The sequence below is a fragment of the Somniosus microcephalus genome, chromosome 12 (assembly GCF_052327205.1).
Source record: "Somniosus microcephalus isolate GS21.2 chromosome 12, FLI_Smic_1.0, whole genome shotgun sequence".
NCBI lineage: Eukaryota > Metazoa > Chordata > Chondrichthyes > Squaliformes > Somniosidae > Somniosus > Somniosus microcephalus.
This window is the reverse complement of record NC_140998.1, coordinates 157,706,899-157,726,703: the sequence shown is the minus strand read 5'-3', so window position 1 is coordinate 157,726,703 and position 19,805 is coordinate 157,706,899. Positions and strand designations below refer to the sequence as shown.

General features: G+C 43.7%; 1 protein-coding gene across 9 annotated transcripts in view; it reads right to left on the bottom strand.

Moving 5' to 3' along the window:
* LOC147109615 (metastasis-associated protein MTA1-like) overlaps positions 1 to 19,805 on the bottom strand; it is a 180,529-nt gene that overhangs the window by 79,125 nt on the left and 81,599 nt on the right. For all 9 annotated transcript variants that reach the window (XM_086003690.1, XM_086003691.1, XM_086003692.1 and 6 more), the window contains 3 exons: positions 17,367 to 17,456; positions 9,122 to 9,268; positions 5,132 to 5,167 (listed from right to left, as the gene is read on the bottom strand). In XM_086003690.1, the coding sequence (XP_085859816.1) occupies positions 5,132 to 5,167; positions 9,122 to 9,268; positions 17,367 to 17,456 (273 nt within the window). The remainder of the gene's footprint in view (positions 1 to 5,131; positions 5,168 to 9,121; positions 9,269 to 17,366; positions 17,457 to 19,805) is intronic.

The following is a 19,805-nucleotide window of genomic DNA, read 5'->3' as shown; positions in this document are numbered from 1 at the left end:
TTCACTATGCTTTACAACACCAGTAGACTGTTTCCCTCTGGCATCCCAGAATAACCACAGCAAGTCGAAAAGATGGGTCAACAGTGCCCTCCCCACCCCAGCTGAAAGTGAGGTGCAACCACCGGTGCTTAAAAGGAAAGTGTGAATTCAGGCACCCGATCACTCCTGGGTCAGCATGGTTACATGCAAAGTAAAGCTCTCTCTACACTGTGCTAACAATGTGCTTCAACGGCTGGCCTCAAAGCAGCACCAGTGTGACATTAGGAACATTCCACTGAGAAACAAAAACTCCACTGGAAAAGTGATCCAACCGTGGCTAACTAAAGAAGTTAAGGATAGCATTAGATTGAAAGAAGAAGCTTATAATGTTGCAAAGAATAATAGTAAGCCTGAGGATTGGGAGAGATTCAGAAACCAGCAAAGGTTGACCAAAAAATTGATCAAAAGGGAAAAAATAGAATGAGAGAAAACTAGCAAAAAATATAAAAGCAGATTGTAAGAGCTTCTACAAGAATGTAAAAAGGAAGAGAGTAGCAAAAGTAAACGTTGGTCCCTTAGAGGCGGAGACAGGAGAAATTATTATGGGGAATAAGGAAATGGCTGAAACGTTAAACAAATATTTTGTATCTGTCTTCACAGTAGAAGAGACAAAAAGCATACCAAAAATGGTGGGGAACCAAGGGTCTAATGAGGGTGAGGAACATAACGTAAATATAATATATAACGTAAGTAGAGGAAAAAGTACTAGAGAAATAAATGGGACTGAAAGCCGACAAATCCCCTGGACCTGACGGCCTACATCCTAGGGTTCTAAAATTTACATTATTGCTTGTTCATTTTATGTGCTGTCTTTTTTTATGTCTTTTATTTATTTTATGTCTGCTTTATTTATATTTAAAGTATGTATGCGTGTATATGTCGGTATGTGTTTTATTGTGATGGCGCCGATGAAGATGGCTGCCGTCCTTGCGGGCTCCGTGCGTACCAGGCAGCTAAGTGTTCTTGCTGCTTGGTGCTCTCGGCTCATCAAGAAAAAAGCATTTCACTGATTAGATTTCACTTCTTGTATTTAGTTATGTGATAAATAAAAATTGAAATTGAAATTAAAAGAAGAGGTGGCTGAAGAGATAGTGGATGCATTGGTTTTGATCTTCCAAAATTCCCTAGATTCTAGAATGGTCCCACTGGATTGGAAGGTCGCAAAAGTAACACCGCTATTCAAGAAAGGAGGGAGAGATAAAACAGGGAACTACAGGCCAGGTAGCCTGGCATCAGTCATGGGGAAAATGCTGGAATCCATTGTTAAGGAAGTGGTATCAGGACACTTAGAAAATCATAACATGATTAGGCAGAGTCAACATGGTTTTATGAAAGGGAAATCGTGTTTGACAAATTTATTAGTTTTTTGAGGATGTAACTAGCAGGGTAGATAAAGGGGAACCAGGGGATGTATGTAGTATATTTGGATTTCCAAAAAGCATTCGATAAGGTGCCACATAAAAGGTTATTACACAAGATTAGGGCTCACGGGGTTGGGGGTAATATAATAGCATGGATAGAGGATTGGTTAACGGACAGAAAACCAGAGTAGGGATAAACGGATCTTTTTCAGGTTGGCAGGCTGTAACTAGTGGGGTGCCGCAAGGATCAGTGCTGGGGCCCCTATATTAATGACCTAGATGAAGGGACCGAGTGTAATGTATCCAAGTTTGCTGATGATACAAAGCTAGGTGGGACAGTAAGCTGTGATGAGAACACAAAGAGTCTGCAAAGGGATATAGATAGACTAAGTGAGTGGGCAATAAGGTGGCAGATGGAGTATAATGTGAGGTTATTCACTTTGGTAGGAAGAATAGAAAAACAGAATATTTTTTAAATAGTGAGAAACTTTCAAATGTTGGTGTTCAGAGAGATTTGGGTGTCCTCGTGCAAGAAACACAGAAAGCTAGCATGCAGGTACAGCAAGCAATAAGGAAGGCAAATGGCATGTTGGCCTTTATTGCAAGGGGGTTGGAGTATAAGAGTAAGGAAGTCTTGCTACAATTGTACAGGGCCTTGGTGAGACCACACCTGGAGTACAGTGCACAGTTTTGGTCTCCTTATCTGAGGAAGGATATACTTGCCTTGGAGGCGGTGCCACGACGGTTCACTAGATTGATTCCTGAGATAAGAGGGCTGTCCTATGATGAGAGATTGTGTAGAATGGGCCTATACTCTCTGGAGTTTAGAAGAATGAGAGGTGATCTCATTGAAACTTACAAGATTCTGAAGGGGATTGACAGGGTAGATGCTGAGAGGTTGTTTCCCCTGGCTGGAGTGTCGAGAACTAGGGGGTATAGTCTCAGGATAAGGGGTCGACCATTTAAGACTGCAATGAGGAGGGATTTCTTCACTCAGAGGGTTGTGAATCTTTGGAATTCTCTGCCCCAGAGGGCTGTGCCTGCTGAGTCTTTGAGTATATTCAAGGCTGATAGATTTTTGGACTTGAGGGAATTAAGGGATATGGAGATCGGCGGGAAAGTGGAGTTGAGGTCGATGATCAGTCATGATGTTATTGAATGGTGGAGCAGGCTCAAGGGGCCGTATGGCCTACTCCTCTTATTTCTTATGAACAGGAATAAGCCTTTCAGTCCCTCGAGCCTGCTCCGCCATTCAATTAGATCATCTGCACCTCAACTCCATTTCCTAACCTTTGCTCCATATCCCTCTATACCCCGATCTAAGTCTTGAGAATTTCAATTGACCCCCAGCATCTACAACCTTTTTGGGGGAAGAGTTCCAGATTTCCACTACCCTTGTGTGAAAAAAATCTTCCTGAATTCACCTCGATCAGCAGACCCCTCGATCTACTAAACTCAAGGGAATACAAACATGTTTATGCAACTGGTCCTAATAATTTAACCTTTTCACCTCAATTTCTTAATAATGTTAAAATTAAATGCTGGCTCCACATAAAACAGCTGCACAGAAACTGTACCCAACCAGCTTATCAGTAATTGTAGAGATCGCCCTTTAGGATTTAGCTGACAATTCAGTTGAATGCCACATCCCTTCAAACACCAAGAAGAGTCAAGATGCTCTATGACATCGGTAGGGAGCTGCTGTGACCTCAAAGGAATTATGGAGAGCCGACAAAGAATGCTGGAGGTTACCTCCTGTAGATGGAGTCTTCCTTGGTCTTTGGATGAAGTTCAACACCCGTGTACAAACGAGCAACTTCTGCCATTCCACCGGGGGGGGTCAGTTTCCACATGTACGCTGACAACACCCAGCTCTACCTCACCACCACTTCTCTCTCTCTCTCTCTCTCTCTCTCTCTCTCTCGAGCCCTCCGCTGTCTCTAAAGTGTCAAACTGCTTGTCCGACATCCAGAACTGGACGAGCAGAAATTTCCTCCAACTAAATATTGATGACCGAAGCCATTGTTTTCGGTGCCCGTCATCAACTCCGTTCCCTAGCCACTGACTCCATCCCTCTCCCTAGCAACTGTCTGAAGCTGAATCAGACTGTTCGCAACCTTAGTCATGGTGTGGAGATGCCGGTGTTGGACTGGGGTGGACAAATGTAAGAAGTCACACTATAACCTGGTGTTGTGTGACTTCTTACATTCGCAACCATATTGTCAGACTTGACCCCGAGATAAGCTTTCGACCACATATCCGTGCCATCACTAAGACCGCCTATTTCCACCTCTGTAACTTCGCCCGAATCCACCCCGCCTTTGCTCATCTGCTGCTGAAACCCTCATCCATGCCTTTGTTATCGCTAGACCTGACTATTCCAATGCATTCCTGGTCGGCCTCCCATGTTCTACCCTACGTAAACTTGAGGTGAGCCAAAACTCCGCTGCCCGTGTCCTAACTCGCACCAAGTCCCGTTCACCCATCACCCCTGCGCTCGCTGACCTACATTGGCTCCCAGTTAAGCAACGCCTCGATTTCAAAATTCTCATCCTTGTTTTCAAATCCCTCCATGGTCTCGCCCCTCCCTATCTCTGCAACCTCCTCCAGCCCTACAATGCTCTGAGATATCTGCGCTCCTCCAATTCTGGTCTCTTGACCATCCCTGATTTTCATCGCTCCACCATTGGCCATGCGTTCAGCTGCCTAAGCTCTGGAATTCCCTCCCTAAACCGTTCTGCCTCTCTCTCCTCCTTTAAGACGCTCCTTAAAACCTAACTCTTTGACCAAGCTTTTGGTCATCTGCCCTAATATCTCATGTGCCTCGGTGTCAAATTCTGTTTGATAATCGCTCCTGTGAAGCGACTTTGGACGTTTTACTATGTTAAAGGCGCTATATAAATATAATAAGTTGTCCTTTTGGAAAGACCTTCACTGCAATCAGATCAGCCAACCTCCAAACTTCCATTAGGCACCCAAGTGACCATACTTCAAGCAAGCCCGACATGCACCTCTAGCGAGGGTCAGTCGATAACGCACTAGAAGAAACCCAGGCTGATTATTTTTGTAAGCTCAGGGGCACCAAGGACAATGGCCGTTCCCCAGCCCCTGCCCTGGCTGAGATCAGCTAACCTCTCTGTCCTACAATGCTCAGTTTCACACCGGGCAGTGCATTTACACGGCAGTCTTACACCAGAAACGACACTACAGTCTTACAGCAATTGTGATCAATGACCGGATTCAACACTGACTTGTTTCCTGGGCGGATGACAAGGATTGCGGTCAATAAGTGGGAGTCGAAGAAATGAGGAAGAATGAATGAAGTAAGTCACTTAATGATTTGTGGCATAAATTGGCAACTACTAAGTCACAGAGACACACAGATACAGAGATACAGGTAAAGAGATACACATAGACAAACAGATATACACACAGGCAGGTAAAGGAAAATGCAGAGAGAGACAGGTAAAGAGACACACAGATACAAATAAACAGACACAGGTAAAGAGATATATATACACAAACAGACATGGAAACACTGACATGGGCACAGATATGCCAGACACAGCCAGTTAAAAAGATATCCAGACGGGAAAAGGGAAATATCGACACAAACATGTGAAGAAATATAGAGACGGAGACACAGGTAAAGTGATACACAGACACAGGGGCACAAGTAAAGAGATACACATGGCAAGAGATAGAGAGCACATGTAACTTAAAGCTCTTACCCCTACAAGGCATCAGCAGACGTTTCTTCGTGTTGCCTGGCAGAGGACAAAAAAATCGCATATTCACAGATCATTCCCAGCAATAGTATCTTCAGAGGCGAGGACCTCAACGGTTAACCTCAGTGACAAGGCTCAGAAAATTCACAACGCAAGCCAAATTCTGGTTCAGAATGAGCGGACGCATGGGACCTGGTTCATAATGCTGCCTGTGGCAACCTGTGACTCTGTTAGACAAGGAGCCATACACATCGTCCCATATATAGCACACAGGCTGGCGTGTATTACAATACAGTGGCAGAATAAGAGGTTTATCACATTGAAAGTTGATTTCTTATCTGTTTCCACATTTGATTTACTATTTTCCTTTGCCACAAAACGTGATCAGACTGTCACATGTGAAGGTCAAGCCTGGTAAAGTGACTGGACCGTTAATGGAAATTCTCATTCTTGTTTTCAAATCCCTCTGTGGTCTCGCCCCTCCCTATCTCTGTAGCCTCCTCCAGCCATACAACCCTCTGCGATATCTGCGCTCCTCTAATTCTGCCATCTTTCGCATCCTCGATTTTCATAGCACCACCATTGGCGGCTGTGCCTTCAGCTGCCTCGGCCCGTAGCTCTGGAATTCCCTCCCTAAACTTCTCCGCCTTTCTACCTATCTCTCTTTTTAGACGCTCCTTAAAACCTACCTCTTTGACCAAGCCTGTCCTAATATCTCCTTATGTGGCTCGGGGTCAAATTTTGTTTTATAATGCTCCTGTGAAGTGCCTTGGGACATTAAACGCGCTATATAAATACATTTTTTTGAAGGGTCAAGTCTGATAAAGTGAATGGGACATTACCTGAAAGGGTCATAGGAACAGGACTAGGCCATTCAGCCCTTCGAGCCTGTTCCGCCATTCAATTAGATCATGGCGGTTCTGTATTTTAACTCCATCTACCCACCTTGGTTCCGTAACCCTTACTACCCTTGCCTAGATCACCCTCTTAATCTTCCACATAGAAACATAGAAGATAGGAGCAGGAGTAGGCCATTTGGCCCCTCGAGCCTGCTCCGCCATTCAATGCGATCATAGCTGATCATCCAAATTCAGTACCCGGTCCCTGCTTTCTCCCCATACCCCTTGGTCCCTTTAGCCTTAAGAAATATATCCAACTCCTTCTTGAATATATTTAATGAACTGGCCTCCACCGCCTTCTGTGGTAGAGAGTTCCACAGGTTCACCACTCTCTGGGTGAAGAAATTCCTCCTAATTTCTGCCCTAAATGGCCTACTCTTTATCCTTAGACTGTGTCCCCTGGTTCTGGACTCCCCGACCATCGGGAACATCCTTCCTGCATCTAGTCTGTCCAGTCCTGTCAGAATTTTATAAGTTTCAATGCGATCACCTCTCATTCTTCTAAACTCCAGCGAGTACAAGCCCAATCTCTCCTCATACGTCATTCCTGCCATCCCAGGTATCAGCCTGGTGAATCTTTGCTGAACTCCTTCCATGGCAAGAACATAAGGCGACCAAAACTGCACATAATACTCAAGATGTGGTCTCACCAAGGCCCTGTACAACTACAGCAAGACATCCTTGTTCCTGTACTCAAACCCTCTCGCTACAAAGGCCAACATACCATTTGCCTTCTTAACCGCCTGCTGCACCTGCATTCTTACCTTCAGTGACTGGTGCACAAGGACACCCAGGTCTCGTTGCACTTCCCCTTCTCCCAATCTATTGCCATTTAGATAATAATCTGCCTTCCTGTTTTTGCCACCAAAGTGGACCACCTCACATTTATCCACGTTCTATATTTAGCATTCAGACATGCAAGCCTAGACTATGCAACCTGTCCTCATAATTAACCCTTTTAACCTCACTGCCTTCCTCTTTATATCCTGTTGTATTGTTTACAAAGTGAACTCACCCGTGCCATATTCTGCTGATGGAGTAGTGATATGACACAGATTACAGGTACAACTAATGAGCTTATTAACAGAGAAATACAAGCAAAACCAGCAGCCCTCCAGTGGCCATTCTTCACCTATCAACCCAGATGGTGAGTTATGACAGGATATTTGACCTTGGGAGCAATGAAGAGTTCAATCCTGTCCTCACCCAACATTCACTTTCCCAGCAGGGATTACTGGTTAGTGAAAAGGAACAGAAATCCTAGCTGACTTGTTTCCCCACCCTGGCGTGGGGGTACTGAGGCCTCTCCCCCACTTCTGCCAATCCAGTGTTACTTTTACTGACCGAGCCCCCAACCATGCCAAACATCCTCTGCCTGTAAGCAATGCCAATCCATTTACATGACAAGGACCCTGTGACGCATTCAATGGCATTCAGGTCAAAGATCAGCCATGAGGCTCGAAGAGCCGAATGGCCTACTCCTGCTCCTAATTTTTATGTTCTTAAATATATACGAGGCATGCTTATTACAGTAACTCGTATTTCCCTGTACCACTGTGTTCCTTCACTGACAGAGTTACGATCTATAACTTCGTAGCTCACAAATACAACCCTCCTCACTGGTACAACTCCACCCCCAACCAACAGCATGCTGGGTTAAGGCACTCCCCAGTGTAGTACTACTTAGCAAGTTTGATTTTCGTTCGATACCGAGTTAAACTAATCTCAAGCAGAAGGACAACAGTGAGGCTACAGTGGCCTCGGCAACCCTCAGTTAATGAGGGGAAGCAAAACAAAATAAAATGCAAACCAACCAGAGTTTCCAATTCTGACTGCGAGTCAGTAACCCCTGCTGGGAAATGTGTGTGGGGATTCCGAGCATGTACGGGATCGGCTCAGCTGGGATGTTGTCCACAAATGAATAGCCTGGCAACACTCACTGCCCAGGTTCAGACGTGAAGAGGAGTGATTGGACGAGGAGTGATACGGCTGCCTGTTTTGAATTGTACTAATAAAAAGGGAAAGAAAACGGCTGGAAATCTAAAATTGAGCAAAAAGTGCTGGAAATTCACAACTGTTTAACGTTTTGGGTGCAGATCCTTTTCCAGAACAGGTTCTGAAGAATGATCTGACACAAAATGAACCACAATACAGTAAATAAGGGGTTAAAAACCAGCTTCATTCTCAGAAATATCATTGCAATTTAACACAATACAGGGTTGGAAGGATTGGTCGGTTGGCTGCTGGGCAGTTTTCTTGAGGGAAGAACCAAGCCACTCAAATAAAATACAAACATGCTTTGCGATTTGTGCATACATGTCTGATTTGTAGCTTTTTGAATGGGACAGTTATTCAAATTAATGAACCTCTGGTTAATGTTACAGAGCAATTTATTAGCTTACACTTTTCAAAATTAATCAATTTATCTGGAGCCTTTAAGGCAGACTGGAGGTAAATATGAAAAGAGAAAAATTTATTATGTAAGAAAATTAATTATAGCAGAGTTGTGGCGTTTTTTTTGACTGTATAAACGTTAAAATGACTAAGAATATGATATATTCTGCTATTATTTGCCTAGTCATTTGCTATTTTAATAAATTTGTTTGGCAGTTCAAGACTCCAATAAGGTCGTGTTAATGTTATTCCGTCACTTGTCAAGGTAAGGAGCATCGATCGGAGGTACAGGATCGAACCAGTAGCTGAAGGAGTCTAATGAAGATTTTCTGTTCATAACCCTGAACGCTACCATATACCCGCCGGATACCAGGACAAGTGAGGGTTAACCTATGAGAATAGTTGGGAGTATGGAAGCCAAAAACAGCTCGAGTAAAAGGGTAAAAGACAGCCAAAAATGTAACCTGTCCTTTTTTCTTCACAGACCCGCTGTGTGTTTCCAGCAGATCTCTTATGTATGTCTGTGGAACTCCAATCCCAGCAGGAGTCAGCACTTTGAGAGAAGGGGTAGAAAAATACATCAAGTCTCCGCAAATAACCCTGAAGTAGCAGCCACATTAACGAATTAAATCGTATTAAATCTGAATGTACATTCCCCAAAACAACCCAGGAACTGCACACTCCAGTCTGAAACACTAACCGTCTATGCCATTGTGCTGCTCGTAGCTGCGCTTGCCGAGGATGGTTGGAGAGCTGTGATTTAAGATGGGCATCAGCTTGGCGGGAGAGACATTGCTGATGTGCAAACTGGCATTGGGAGGGTCTTGCTTAGGGCATGGATGGGCCTCTGTGAACAAAGAGAAGGTGGTCAGCATTCAGATAGAAGAAAAAACCTGCATTTATATAAAGCGTTTCACAACCTCAGGATGTCTCAAAATGTTTCACAACCAATGAAGTAATTTTGAAGTGTCGTCACTGTTGTAATGTAGGGAAATGCCCTGCAGATTTACGAGAACCCAGCACAAATACACCATTGTCTCCTGAAGGTGCTGACTTTTGCTAAAGTTCACTTCCATGCGGTGCTACTCTTGTTGTCTGAGCCCAGCCGAATGGGCGTTGGCAGACTGCGCCAAGTCAGATCCTTCCCTCAACCCTCACCTAACACCCAAACATGTGCACCTTCTAGCTGGGGTCGCTGGATGGTGCTCAGGACCAGGAACCTTGGTCGATATGTCTGTGGAACTCCATTGAGCGCAACCATAGATCGCATTGTGAACAGTGTGGGAAGTTGAGAATTTGGCGAGAGTGGGAATTCGGTGCAGAGAGGAAAGGATTAGCTCCTTTATGCCTTTAATATTTGTAGTGGTTCGTGTAAGCTTGAGGCAGTAAGTATTTAAAATTTTGTTCAGTGTTTTAGTGCAAGAAGGTGTATTAAAAAATAGGCTAAAAAGTAATTAACTATAAATAAATATAGACTAAGATGATTCATGGGGGGAGGGGTGGGGGGGTTTGCTAGTGCTGTTGGGAGGGTTTAAACTGATTTGGGTGGGGGATGGGCACCAGGATATAGCACTAGAAAGGAGAAACAAGGTGCACAAAGGATTGGGAGAGACAGATAGCACTAGAGTAAGAAATAGTCCGGTATTAGGTGGGGTCAGATTAAGAGAGAATACAAGAAGGTCTAAGATAGGTTTACAGTGCATGTATGTAAACACACGAAGTTTGGTAAATAAAGTTGGTGAGCCGCAGGCACAAATAGCCACATGGGAATATGATGTTGTGGCGATAACGGAGACCTGGCTCAAAAAAGGGCAGGATTGGGTACTAAATATTCCTGGATGTAAGGTGTTCAGAAAAGATAGGGAAGGAAAGAAAGAAAGTGGGGTGGCAGTATTGGTTAAGGAGAATATTTCAGTGCTGGAGAGAGAGGATGTCCTGGAGGGGTCAAGGACAGAATCTATTTGGTTAGAGTTAAGAAACAATAGAGGTGCCATTACACTACTAGGTGTATTCTATAGGCCACCAATTAGTGGGAAGGATACAGAGGAGCAAATTTGCAAGGAAATTACAGACTATATAGAGTAGTGATAATGGGGGACTTCAACTATCCTAATATAGATTGGGATAGTAATAGTGTAAAGGGCAGAGAGGGGGAAGAATTTCTGAAGTGCGTTCAGAGAACTTTCTTGATCAGTATGTTTCCGGCCCAACAAGGAAGGAGGCATTGCTGGATGTGGTTCTGGGGAATGAGGTGGGTCAAGTGGAGCAAGTGTCAGTAGGGGGACATTTAGGGAACAGTGATCATAGTACCATAAGGTTTAGATTAAGTATGGAAAAGGACAGGGAGCAATCTAGAGTAAAAAATACTTAGTTAGAGGAAGGCCAATTTCAGTGGGTTGAGAATGGATCTGGCCCGGGTAAATTGGAATCAAAGATTGGCAGTCGAAACTATAATCAAGCAATGGGCTGCCTTTAAAGAGAAGATGGTTTGGGTACAGTTGAGGTACATTCCCACGAGGGTAACCAAAGTCAGAGGTCCCTGGATGACTAAAGAGATAGAGAGCAAGACAGAAAAAGGGGACAGATGTCAGGTTGAGAATACAAGTGAGAACCAGGCTGAATATAGAAAGTTCAGAGTGGAAGTAAAAAAGGAAATAGAGGGGCAAAGAGAGAGTATGAGAATAGATTGGCAGCTAACATAAAAGGGAATCCAAAAGTCTTCAATAGGCATATAAATAGTAAACGGGTGGTAAGAGGAGGGCAGGGGCCGATTAGAGACCAAAATGCAGACCTACGCATCGAGGCAGAGGGGGCATGGCTGAGGTACTAAGTGAGTACAGTAAACTTTTGTTTAAATGGCACTTTATCATCCGGAATACTTTAACAACCGGCAAAATAGATATATCTCAATACAAAACAACACCTCAATAACCGGTCATCTTGCCAATTCTACCATACATTTAACTGAACATTCTGTAGGTGAGTACGCAATTATACAGTACATTTCTTGATTTTTTATTTTTGTTTATGTTAAAAATTGCCTTGGTAGGTATACCTCTCTGTTATTCAGAATTTTTCATCAACTGGCACCATCCTGGTCCCATAGGTGCCGGATAAGAAAGAGTTTACTGTACTTTGCATCTGTCTTTACCAAGGAAGATGCTGCCAAAGTCATAGTGAAAGAGGAGGTAGTGGAGATACTGGATGGGATAAAATTTGATAAAGAGGAGGTACTAGAAGGCTGGCTGTACTTAAAGTAGATAAGTCACCAGGACCAGATGGGATGCATCCTAGGATGCTGAGGGAAGTAAAGGTGGAAACTGCAGAGGTACTGGCCATAATCCTCCAATCCTCCTTAGATACGGGGGTGGTGCCAGAGGACTGGAGAATTACAAATGTTACACCCTTGTTCAAAAAAGGGTGCAAGGATAAACCCAGCAACTACAGGCCAGTCAGTTTAACCTCGGCAGTGGGGAAGCTTTTAGAAAAAATAATCCGGGACAAAACAGTCACTTGGACAAGTGTGGATTGATTAAGGAAAGCCAGCACGGATTTGTTAAAGGCAATTCATGTTTAAATAACCTGACTGAATTTTTTGATAGGTAACAGAAAGGGTTGATGAGGGCAATGTGGTTGATGTGGTGTACATGGACTTCCAAAAGATGTTTGACAAAGTGCCTCATAATAGGCTTGCCAGCAAAGTTGAAGCCCATGGAATAAAATGGACAGTGGCAGCACGGATACAAAATTGGCTTAGTGACAGGAAACAGAGAGTAGTGGTGAACAGTTGTATTTTCGGACTGGAGGAAGGTACACAGTGGTGCTCCCCAGGAGTCGGTAATAGGACCACTGCTTTTCTTGATATATATTAATGACTTGGACTTGGGTGTACAGGGCACAATTTCAAAATTTGCAGATGACACAAAACTGGGAAGTATAGTGAACAATGAAGAGGATAGTGATAGACTTCAAGAGGACATACGGCAGGCTGGTGGAATGGGCAGACACAAGACAGATGAGAGTTAACGCAGAAAAGTGCGAAGTGATGCAATTTAGTAGGAAAGGCAATATAAACTAAAGGGTACAATTCTAAAGGGGGCACATGAACAGAGAGACTTGGGGGTGTATGTGCACAAATCATTGAAGTTGGCAGGGCAGGTTGAGAAAGCGGTTTAAAAAGCATACAGGATCCTGGGCTTCATAAATAGAGGCATAGAGTACAAAAGCAAGGAAGTTATGATGAGCCTTTATAAAACACTGGTTCGGCCTCAACTGAAGTATTGTGTCCAATTTTGGGCACCGTACTTCAGGATTATTACCCGAGCCATGTGCAAATTGGCATAGGGATAAGCAGATTATGAAGGTGAACATGTGGCTGAAGGAGTGGTGTGGGAAATAGTAGTTCCATTTCATGGAACACTGACAACAGTACTGGGACAGGAAAGAGCTGTACCGCTGGGACGGGCTCCACTTGAACTGGGCTGGGACCGGGGTCCTAGCGGAAAGGAATAGGCCAGTCACAAGGACTTTAAACTAGTAAATGGCAGAGATGGCTCAGGTGGAAATATATAAATATTTTAAATAATAATTATAAAACAAACAAAATGGAGAGGAGAGTAATAGCCAGAAATTGTGCTTTAGGCACTACAGGTAAAGGGAAAACTAAAAGGTGTAAAATAATTAAATCGGGAGAGAGAAAGAAGAAATGTGAGAGAAAAACAACATTAGAGCAGAAGGACAGGTTAGGGTGCGTGGCCCAAATAAGCGTTCTTTATATAAACGCACAAAAAACAAATTTGAATGAATTGCAGGCACAAATTCAACTTAGAGGGTACGACATGGCAGCCAATACTGAGACATGGCTGCAAGACGGTCAGGACTGGGAACTGAATATACTAGGTTATAAGGTCTACTACAGTAAGGATAGGGAAACTAGTAGAGGGGGAGGAGTAGCCTTAAGGATTGTGAATGAAATTACTTCAATGATAAGAGAGGATATAACGAGAGGTAAAGAGGCAGTGGCGACTTCATGGGTAGAGTTAAGAAATAGAAAAGTATTTAAGATTGTAGTGGGAGTTGTGTATAGGTCCCCTAGATAGCAGCTGTGAAGTGACAGAATGTATAAATACGGAGATTAGGCAAGCATGTAGTAAAGGCCGAGTTGTTTTAATGGGGGATTGTAACTTTCAAATAGAGTTGGCTAAGCAGACTAGTTCATGTGAGAAAGGTAGGAAATTTCTTGAGCTTAAGAAAAGATTTCACAAACTAGGGTTGTATTCCCTGGAATTTAGACAGTTAAGGGGTGATTCAATCGAAGTTCAGGATAGTTTTCTACAACAATGTGCTAGAACCAATAAGGGGGTAGGCCATATTAGATTTAGTAATGAGTTAGGAGCCAGATTTAGTTAACAGCCTAATGGTGCGTGAACATTTATCAAATAGCGATCATAATATGATTGAGTTCAATGTTGTGCTTGAAGGGGAGAAACGTAAAACAGCTACTAAGATTCTAGATTTGGACAAGACTGACTCTGGGCAAATCTGTTAATCGGTAATTCGACAGAAGATCAGTGGTAGGTGATCTGACACAGAACCAGTTTATACCCCTAAGGGGCAAGAGCTCTTCTTAACAAAAAAAAGTGATGTACGACAAAAGAGGTAAGGGACAGCATAAAACTAAAAGAAAAAGCATACAAGAATGCAAAAAATAGCACAGATCCTGGCGAATGGGAGAAATACAAAGAACAACAAAAGGTGACAAAACAGACAGCAAGAGCTACAAAAAGGGAGTATGAAAAGAAACTTGCAAGGGATATCAAAATCAATACAAAAATGTTTTACAGTGAGATTAGGAAAAAGAGGGTGGTCAGGAACAATGTGGGCCCAAGAAAACTGATATTGTAAATAAATACAAGGAAATAGTGGACATGTTGAATAATTACTATGTATCAGTATTTACAGTAGAGGAAGAGGATAGCTTGCTGGGCATCCCAAGGAAACTAATATTGAATCAGGGCACCAAAATTAACATAAGCAAAACAGTAATGAAAAAATAATGGCAATAATTAGTGACAAACCCCCATGACCAGATGCTTTCCATCCCAGGGTTTTGAAGGAAGTAGGTGAGAACACTACATATGCCCTAACTATAATCTTCCAAAGAATGGCAAGAGAGGGAAACCAGGGAATTATAGACCAGTTAGCCTAACATCTGTTGTCGGAAAATTACTAGAACCTATAATTAAGGATAGAATGACTGAAAATCGTGAAAATTTTCAGCCAGCATAGATTTGTAAAGGGTAGGTCATGCCTGACAAACCTTTGCAGAAGTGACTAAAGTAGCAGACAGGGGAATGTCTATGGATGTTATTTATATGGACTTCCAGAAGGCATTTGATAATGTCCCTCATAAGAAACTTAGCTAAAGCTGAAGCTCATGGAATTGAAGGTAAACTATTGACCTGGTTAGGAAATTGGCTGAGCGGCAGGAGACAGAGAGTAGGGATAATGGGCAGATACTCTAATTGGCAGGATGTGACTAGTGGTGTCCCTCAGGGATCTGTGTCGGGGCCTCAACTATTCACCGTATTTATTAACAACTTAGATGATGGGATAAAGAGCCACATATCCAAGTTTGCTGATGACAAAGATAGGTGGGCATTGTAACCAGTGCTGATGAAAGCATAAAATTACAAAGAGATATTAATAGATTAAGTGAATGGGCAAAACTGTGGCAAATGTATTTCAAAGTAGGCAAATATGAGGTCATCCACTTTGGACCTAAAAAGGATAGAACAGGGTACTTTCTAAAATGGTGAAAAGCTAAAAACAGTGGAGGTCCAAAGAGACTTTGGGGTCCAGGTACATAGATCATTAAAATGTCATGAACAGATACAGAAAATAATCAAAAAGGCTAATGGAATGCTGGCCTTTATATCTAGAGGACTAGAATACAAGGGGATAGAAGTTATGCTACAGCTGTACAAAACCCTGGTTAGACCACACCTGGAGTACTATGAGCAGTTCGGGCACCACACCTTCGGAGGGATATATTGGCCTTGGAGGGAGTGCAGCGTAGGTTTACCAGAATGATACCCGGACTCCAAGGGTTAAATTATGTGAAGAGATTACACAAACTAAGGTTGTATTCCCTGGAATTCAGAAGATTAAAGGGTGATTTGATTGAAGTTTTCAGGATATTAAGGGGAACTGATAAGGTAGATAGAGAGAAACTATTTCTGCTGGTTGGGGAGTCTAGGACGAGGGGGCAGAGTCTAAAAATGAGAACCAGGCCTTTCAGGAGTGAAGTTAGGAAACACTTCTACTCACAAAGGGTGGTAGAGTTTTGGAACTCTCTTCTGCAAATGGCAGTTGCTGCTAGATCAATCGTTAATTGTAAATTGGAGATCGATAGATTTTTGTTAACCAAAAGTATTAAGGGATATGGGGCAAAGGCAGGTATATGGAGTCATGTCACAGATCAAACATGATCTCATTGAATGGCGGAACATGCTCGAGGGGCTAAATGGCATACTCCTGTTCCTATATCCCCATGTTCCTATGATATTCCTCCCACTCACCAATAGCCCAGGGCTGAGACCAATTATACTGCTGACAACTACTGTCCCAGTTGAGATCAACCAGTTCAACAGACTCTGAGGACAAAACCCAGATCCTTCTGGGCTTTATGAATGGGTGCTGCAGTGTCTCTACCCAATAGGCCACCAGGGGAACTTAGGTTACTCACTGTGGATTTAGTCATTCCCATGCCACACAACACTCAAGATGATTCACCTATGGGTTCTGGTAAAAAAAAAATCCAGTGAACAAACCTTCGCTTCCCAAAGCAGATACTTAGGGGCCATGATACAATACTCACTTCACAAAGCACAGATACTTAGGGGTCATGATACAATGAATACTCGCTTCACATAGCACAGATACTTAGGGGCCATGATACAATGAATACTCGCTTCACAAAGTACAGATACTTAGGGGTCGGGGTAGAATGAACAGTTGCTTCACAAAGCACAGATACTTAGGGGTTGGGGTAGAAAGAACACTCATTTCAGGAAGCGTACTTAGTTTCGGCAGTGGGTTATAAAATAAAAAAGACAGACAGACTTGCATTTATATAGCGCCTTTCAAGACCACTGGACGTCTCAAAGCACTTTACAACCAATGAAGCACTTTTGAAGTGTAGTCACTGTTGTAATGTGGGAAACGCAGCAGCCAATTTGTGCACAGCAAGCTACCACAAACAGCAATGTGATATTGACCAGATAATCTGTTTGTGTTATGTTGATTGAGGGATAAATATTGGTCAGGACACCGGGGATAACTCCCCTGCTCTTCTTCGAAATAGTGCCATGGGATCTTTTACATCCACCTGAGAGAGCAGATGAAAGACGGAACCTCTGACAGTGCAGCGCTCCTCCAGCGCTGCACTGGAGTGTCAGCCTAGATTTTGTGCTCAAGTCCCTGGAGTGGGATTGCAACCCACAACCTTCCGGCACAGAGGCGAGTGTGCTACCACTGAGCCACAGCTGACACTGGACCATAAAGACCAGTTTTAGTCACCCAATTTTTATACAGCTACACAATGCATGTAAATACGTTATATTTTGATGGCACATGTATCTCCGATTTATATTATTATGGGCTCTATCTAGAGTTAAGCAACAGATTTTTGGCTGGTATGAAAGAGGGAGAGCAAAAATATTTCATTTGTTTACATTCCTATTATGGTCGTACTATAGGAAGGTTTTGTCCACTTCATTTCTGCTCAAAATATGTTTAATATTCAGAGACTTAAACTGGTCTGAAGCAGGAATTGATGACTTAAATGATCAAACCACAAGCGTTAGTTATTCACAAGTATGATTAGTTATTCGGAATACGAACCACTACACCGGCCTGTGTCACGAGTTCGGGCTGACTCTTACCTAGGTATTCCACGATTGTTTCCAAGGGTTTTCTAACAGCTCGTTTCAGTCCTATGGTTTGATTTGCTGCTTCTGGTAACCGCAGTGTACCTGGTACGTAAAAAAATGTAGGTTGTTTTAGGAACCCTCAGTCCTCCAGAACAATCTCGAATTCTCTCAATCCCATTTCTGAGGAACAGGGTGCCACGGTGGGGTTAGACACTGTCCTTTCAACTTCTGAGACCTGGGTTCAGATCCAGCACAGGCTGATGGGATGAAAGTCACACCTCTCTGCTGGCTGTAAGAGTCCTGTGTGAACTAGGTTTGGGCCCGTCTCAACCGAGCGCCTAGTGGGCAGGAGCCTGCAGCACCAATTTGGCACGAACTGGCAATCCTGCTCGGAGAGGCCACAGGATGGCTGGTGTGGGATATCATCGAATGATACAGCACAGGAGGCCGCCATTTGGCCCATCATGACTGTGTCAGCTCTTTGGAAGAGCTATCCAATTAGTCCCACTCCCCTGCCCTTTCTCCATGTGCCTGCAATTTTGGGCTGTACTAATCTAAGATTCTATTTATCCAATTCCCTTTTGAAAGTTATTATTGAATCTGTTTCCACCACCCTTTCAGGCAGTGCATTGCAGATCACAACAACTTGCTGCATAAAAAATTGTTTCATCTCAATCATTGCCAATTACCTTAAATCTGCGTCCTCTAGTTACCGACCCACCTGCAAGTGGAAACAGTTTCTGCTTATTTACTCTATCAAAACCCTTCATGATTTTGAACACCTCTATTAAATCTGCCCTTAACCTTCTCTGCTCTAAGGAGAACAACCTCCAATTTCTCCAGTCTCTCCACATAACGGAAATCCCTCACCCCTGGTACCATTCTGGTGAATCTCCCCTGCATGCTCTCCGAGGTCTTGACAAATGTTACACTGCTGCAGTATGTTGCACACTTGTGAAATTGGGGCTGAGGCACATTGTTGAGACAGAGTAGTGGGAGCCTTACCCTGTACCTGTGCTACACCTGATCTTAATGCTGTCATTGCAGGGGTGACCTTAACCCTATTGTCCAACAGAAACCGGCTGGGTGACTCACCCAGCAATCAATGTTCTCCCTAATTTTTTGAGGAACATTTCATGCTCAAAATTGCAAAGTTTCATGCAGTGCAAAATTTCACATTAGAAAAGCCGGTCCCGGGCTGTGCGGAACGGCAGGCAGCCGTGTGCCCTAGAGGGAACGTTGCCGCCATTGTCCCGGAGGTGGCAAGGACACCCGCCTGAAGCCGCTGTGGCTTTCCGGCCAGGTAAAGCCAGCAGGAAGAGAGTCAGGGATCACAAGAAACCATTTAAGGTTTCGTTTTTTTTTTACTTTCCTTGAATGGCCAGGAGGAGCAGGAGTGGTACACAATAGGAAAGTTTAGGCCTCCCCTGCCCTGGGCTGCTCCCCCCACCCCCTCGAGACTCTCTTGAATCCCCCTCGCCGTGATTTACCCTGTGGCCGACGGCCTCCCTTTGCTGCCGGCCACCTGCCGCCTGCAATTCTGGCCCCGCCTGCTGGTCAGTCGCCAGCTGACCGGAGACATGTGGCGAAGGCTCAGGAGTTAAAATCACCTAGGGCTCGCGTTAGGAAGATAGGAACAGGAGTAGCCCATTCAGCCCCTCGAGCCTGTTCCGTCAGTCAATTAGATCATGGCTGATCTGCACCTTAACTCCATCCACCCATCTTGGTTCCATAAACCTTAATCTCCTTGCCTAAAAAAAATCTATCAATCTCAGGCTGGCAGGAGTTTGGCTCTCGCCCCACTCCCCACAGGCCCATGTCCCATTTCAGGTTAAAATCATGGCTTGTGTGTCTCAAATGGGTACTAATCCCTTCCCCAATAGTAATATCCCTCACTTTGATAAGCACACAAAAAAAACTTCAATGATCCTCCCTGGTAACTTATTCCATCCACGGTGATGGAGAGAGTCACTATCAGCTATCAGACGGGCATAATTCTGGGTTTACCAGGACTAAAATTGCAACCTGACACACTGACAAGCAGGATTACCTGCTCCATGATTTTAGAGTGAAGTGATCAGGATTTCAGCACCAGCGCATAGCAACAACTGAAGGTTCAACATCCAGACCCAACAGGATTTGGGTACAGTAATGTAGTGATTCTATTACTGGGCTAGTAATCCCGAGGCCTGGATTAATAATCCAAAGAACGCAAGTTCAAATTTCACTATGGCTGCTTGAGAATCTGAATTGATTTAAAAAAAAACCTGAAACAAAAAGCTGGTGTCAGTAAAAGTGACCATGAAGCTGTCGGATTGTCGTAAAAACCCAACTGGTTCACTAATGTCCTTTAGGGAAGGAAGCCTGCCGTCCTTACCCAGTCTGGCCTATACGTGACTCCAGTCCCACACCAACGCGGTTGCCTTTTAAATGTCCTCTAAAGTGGTCTCG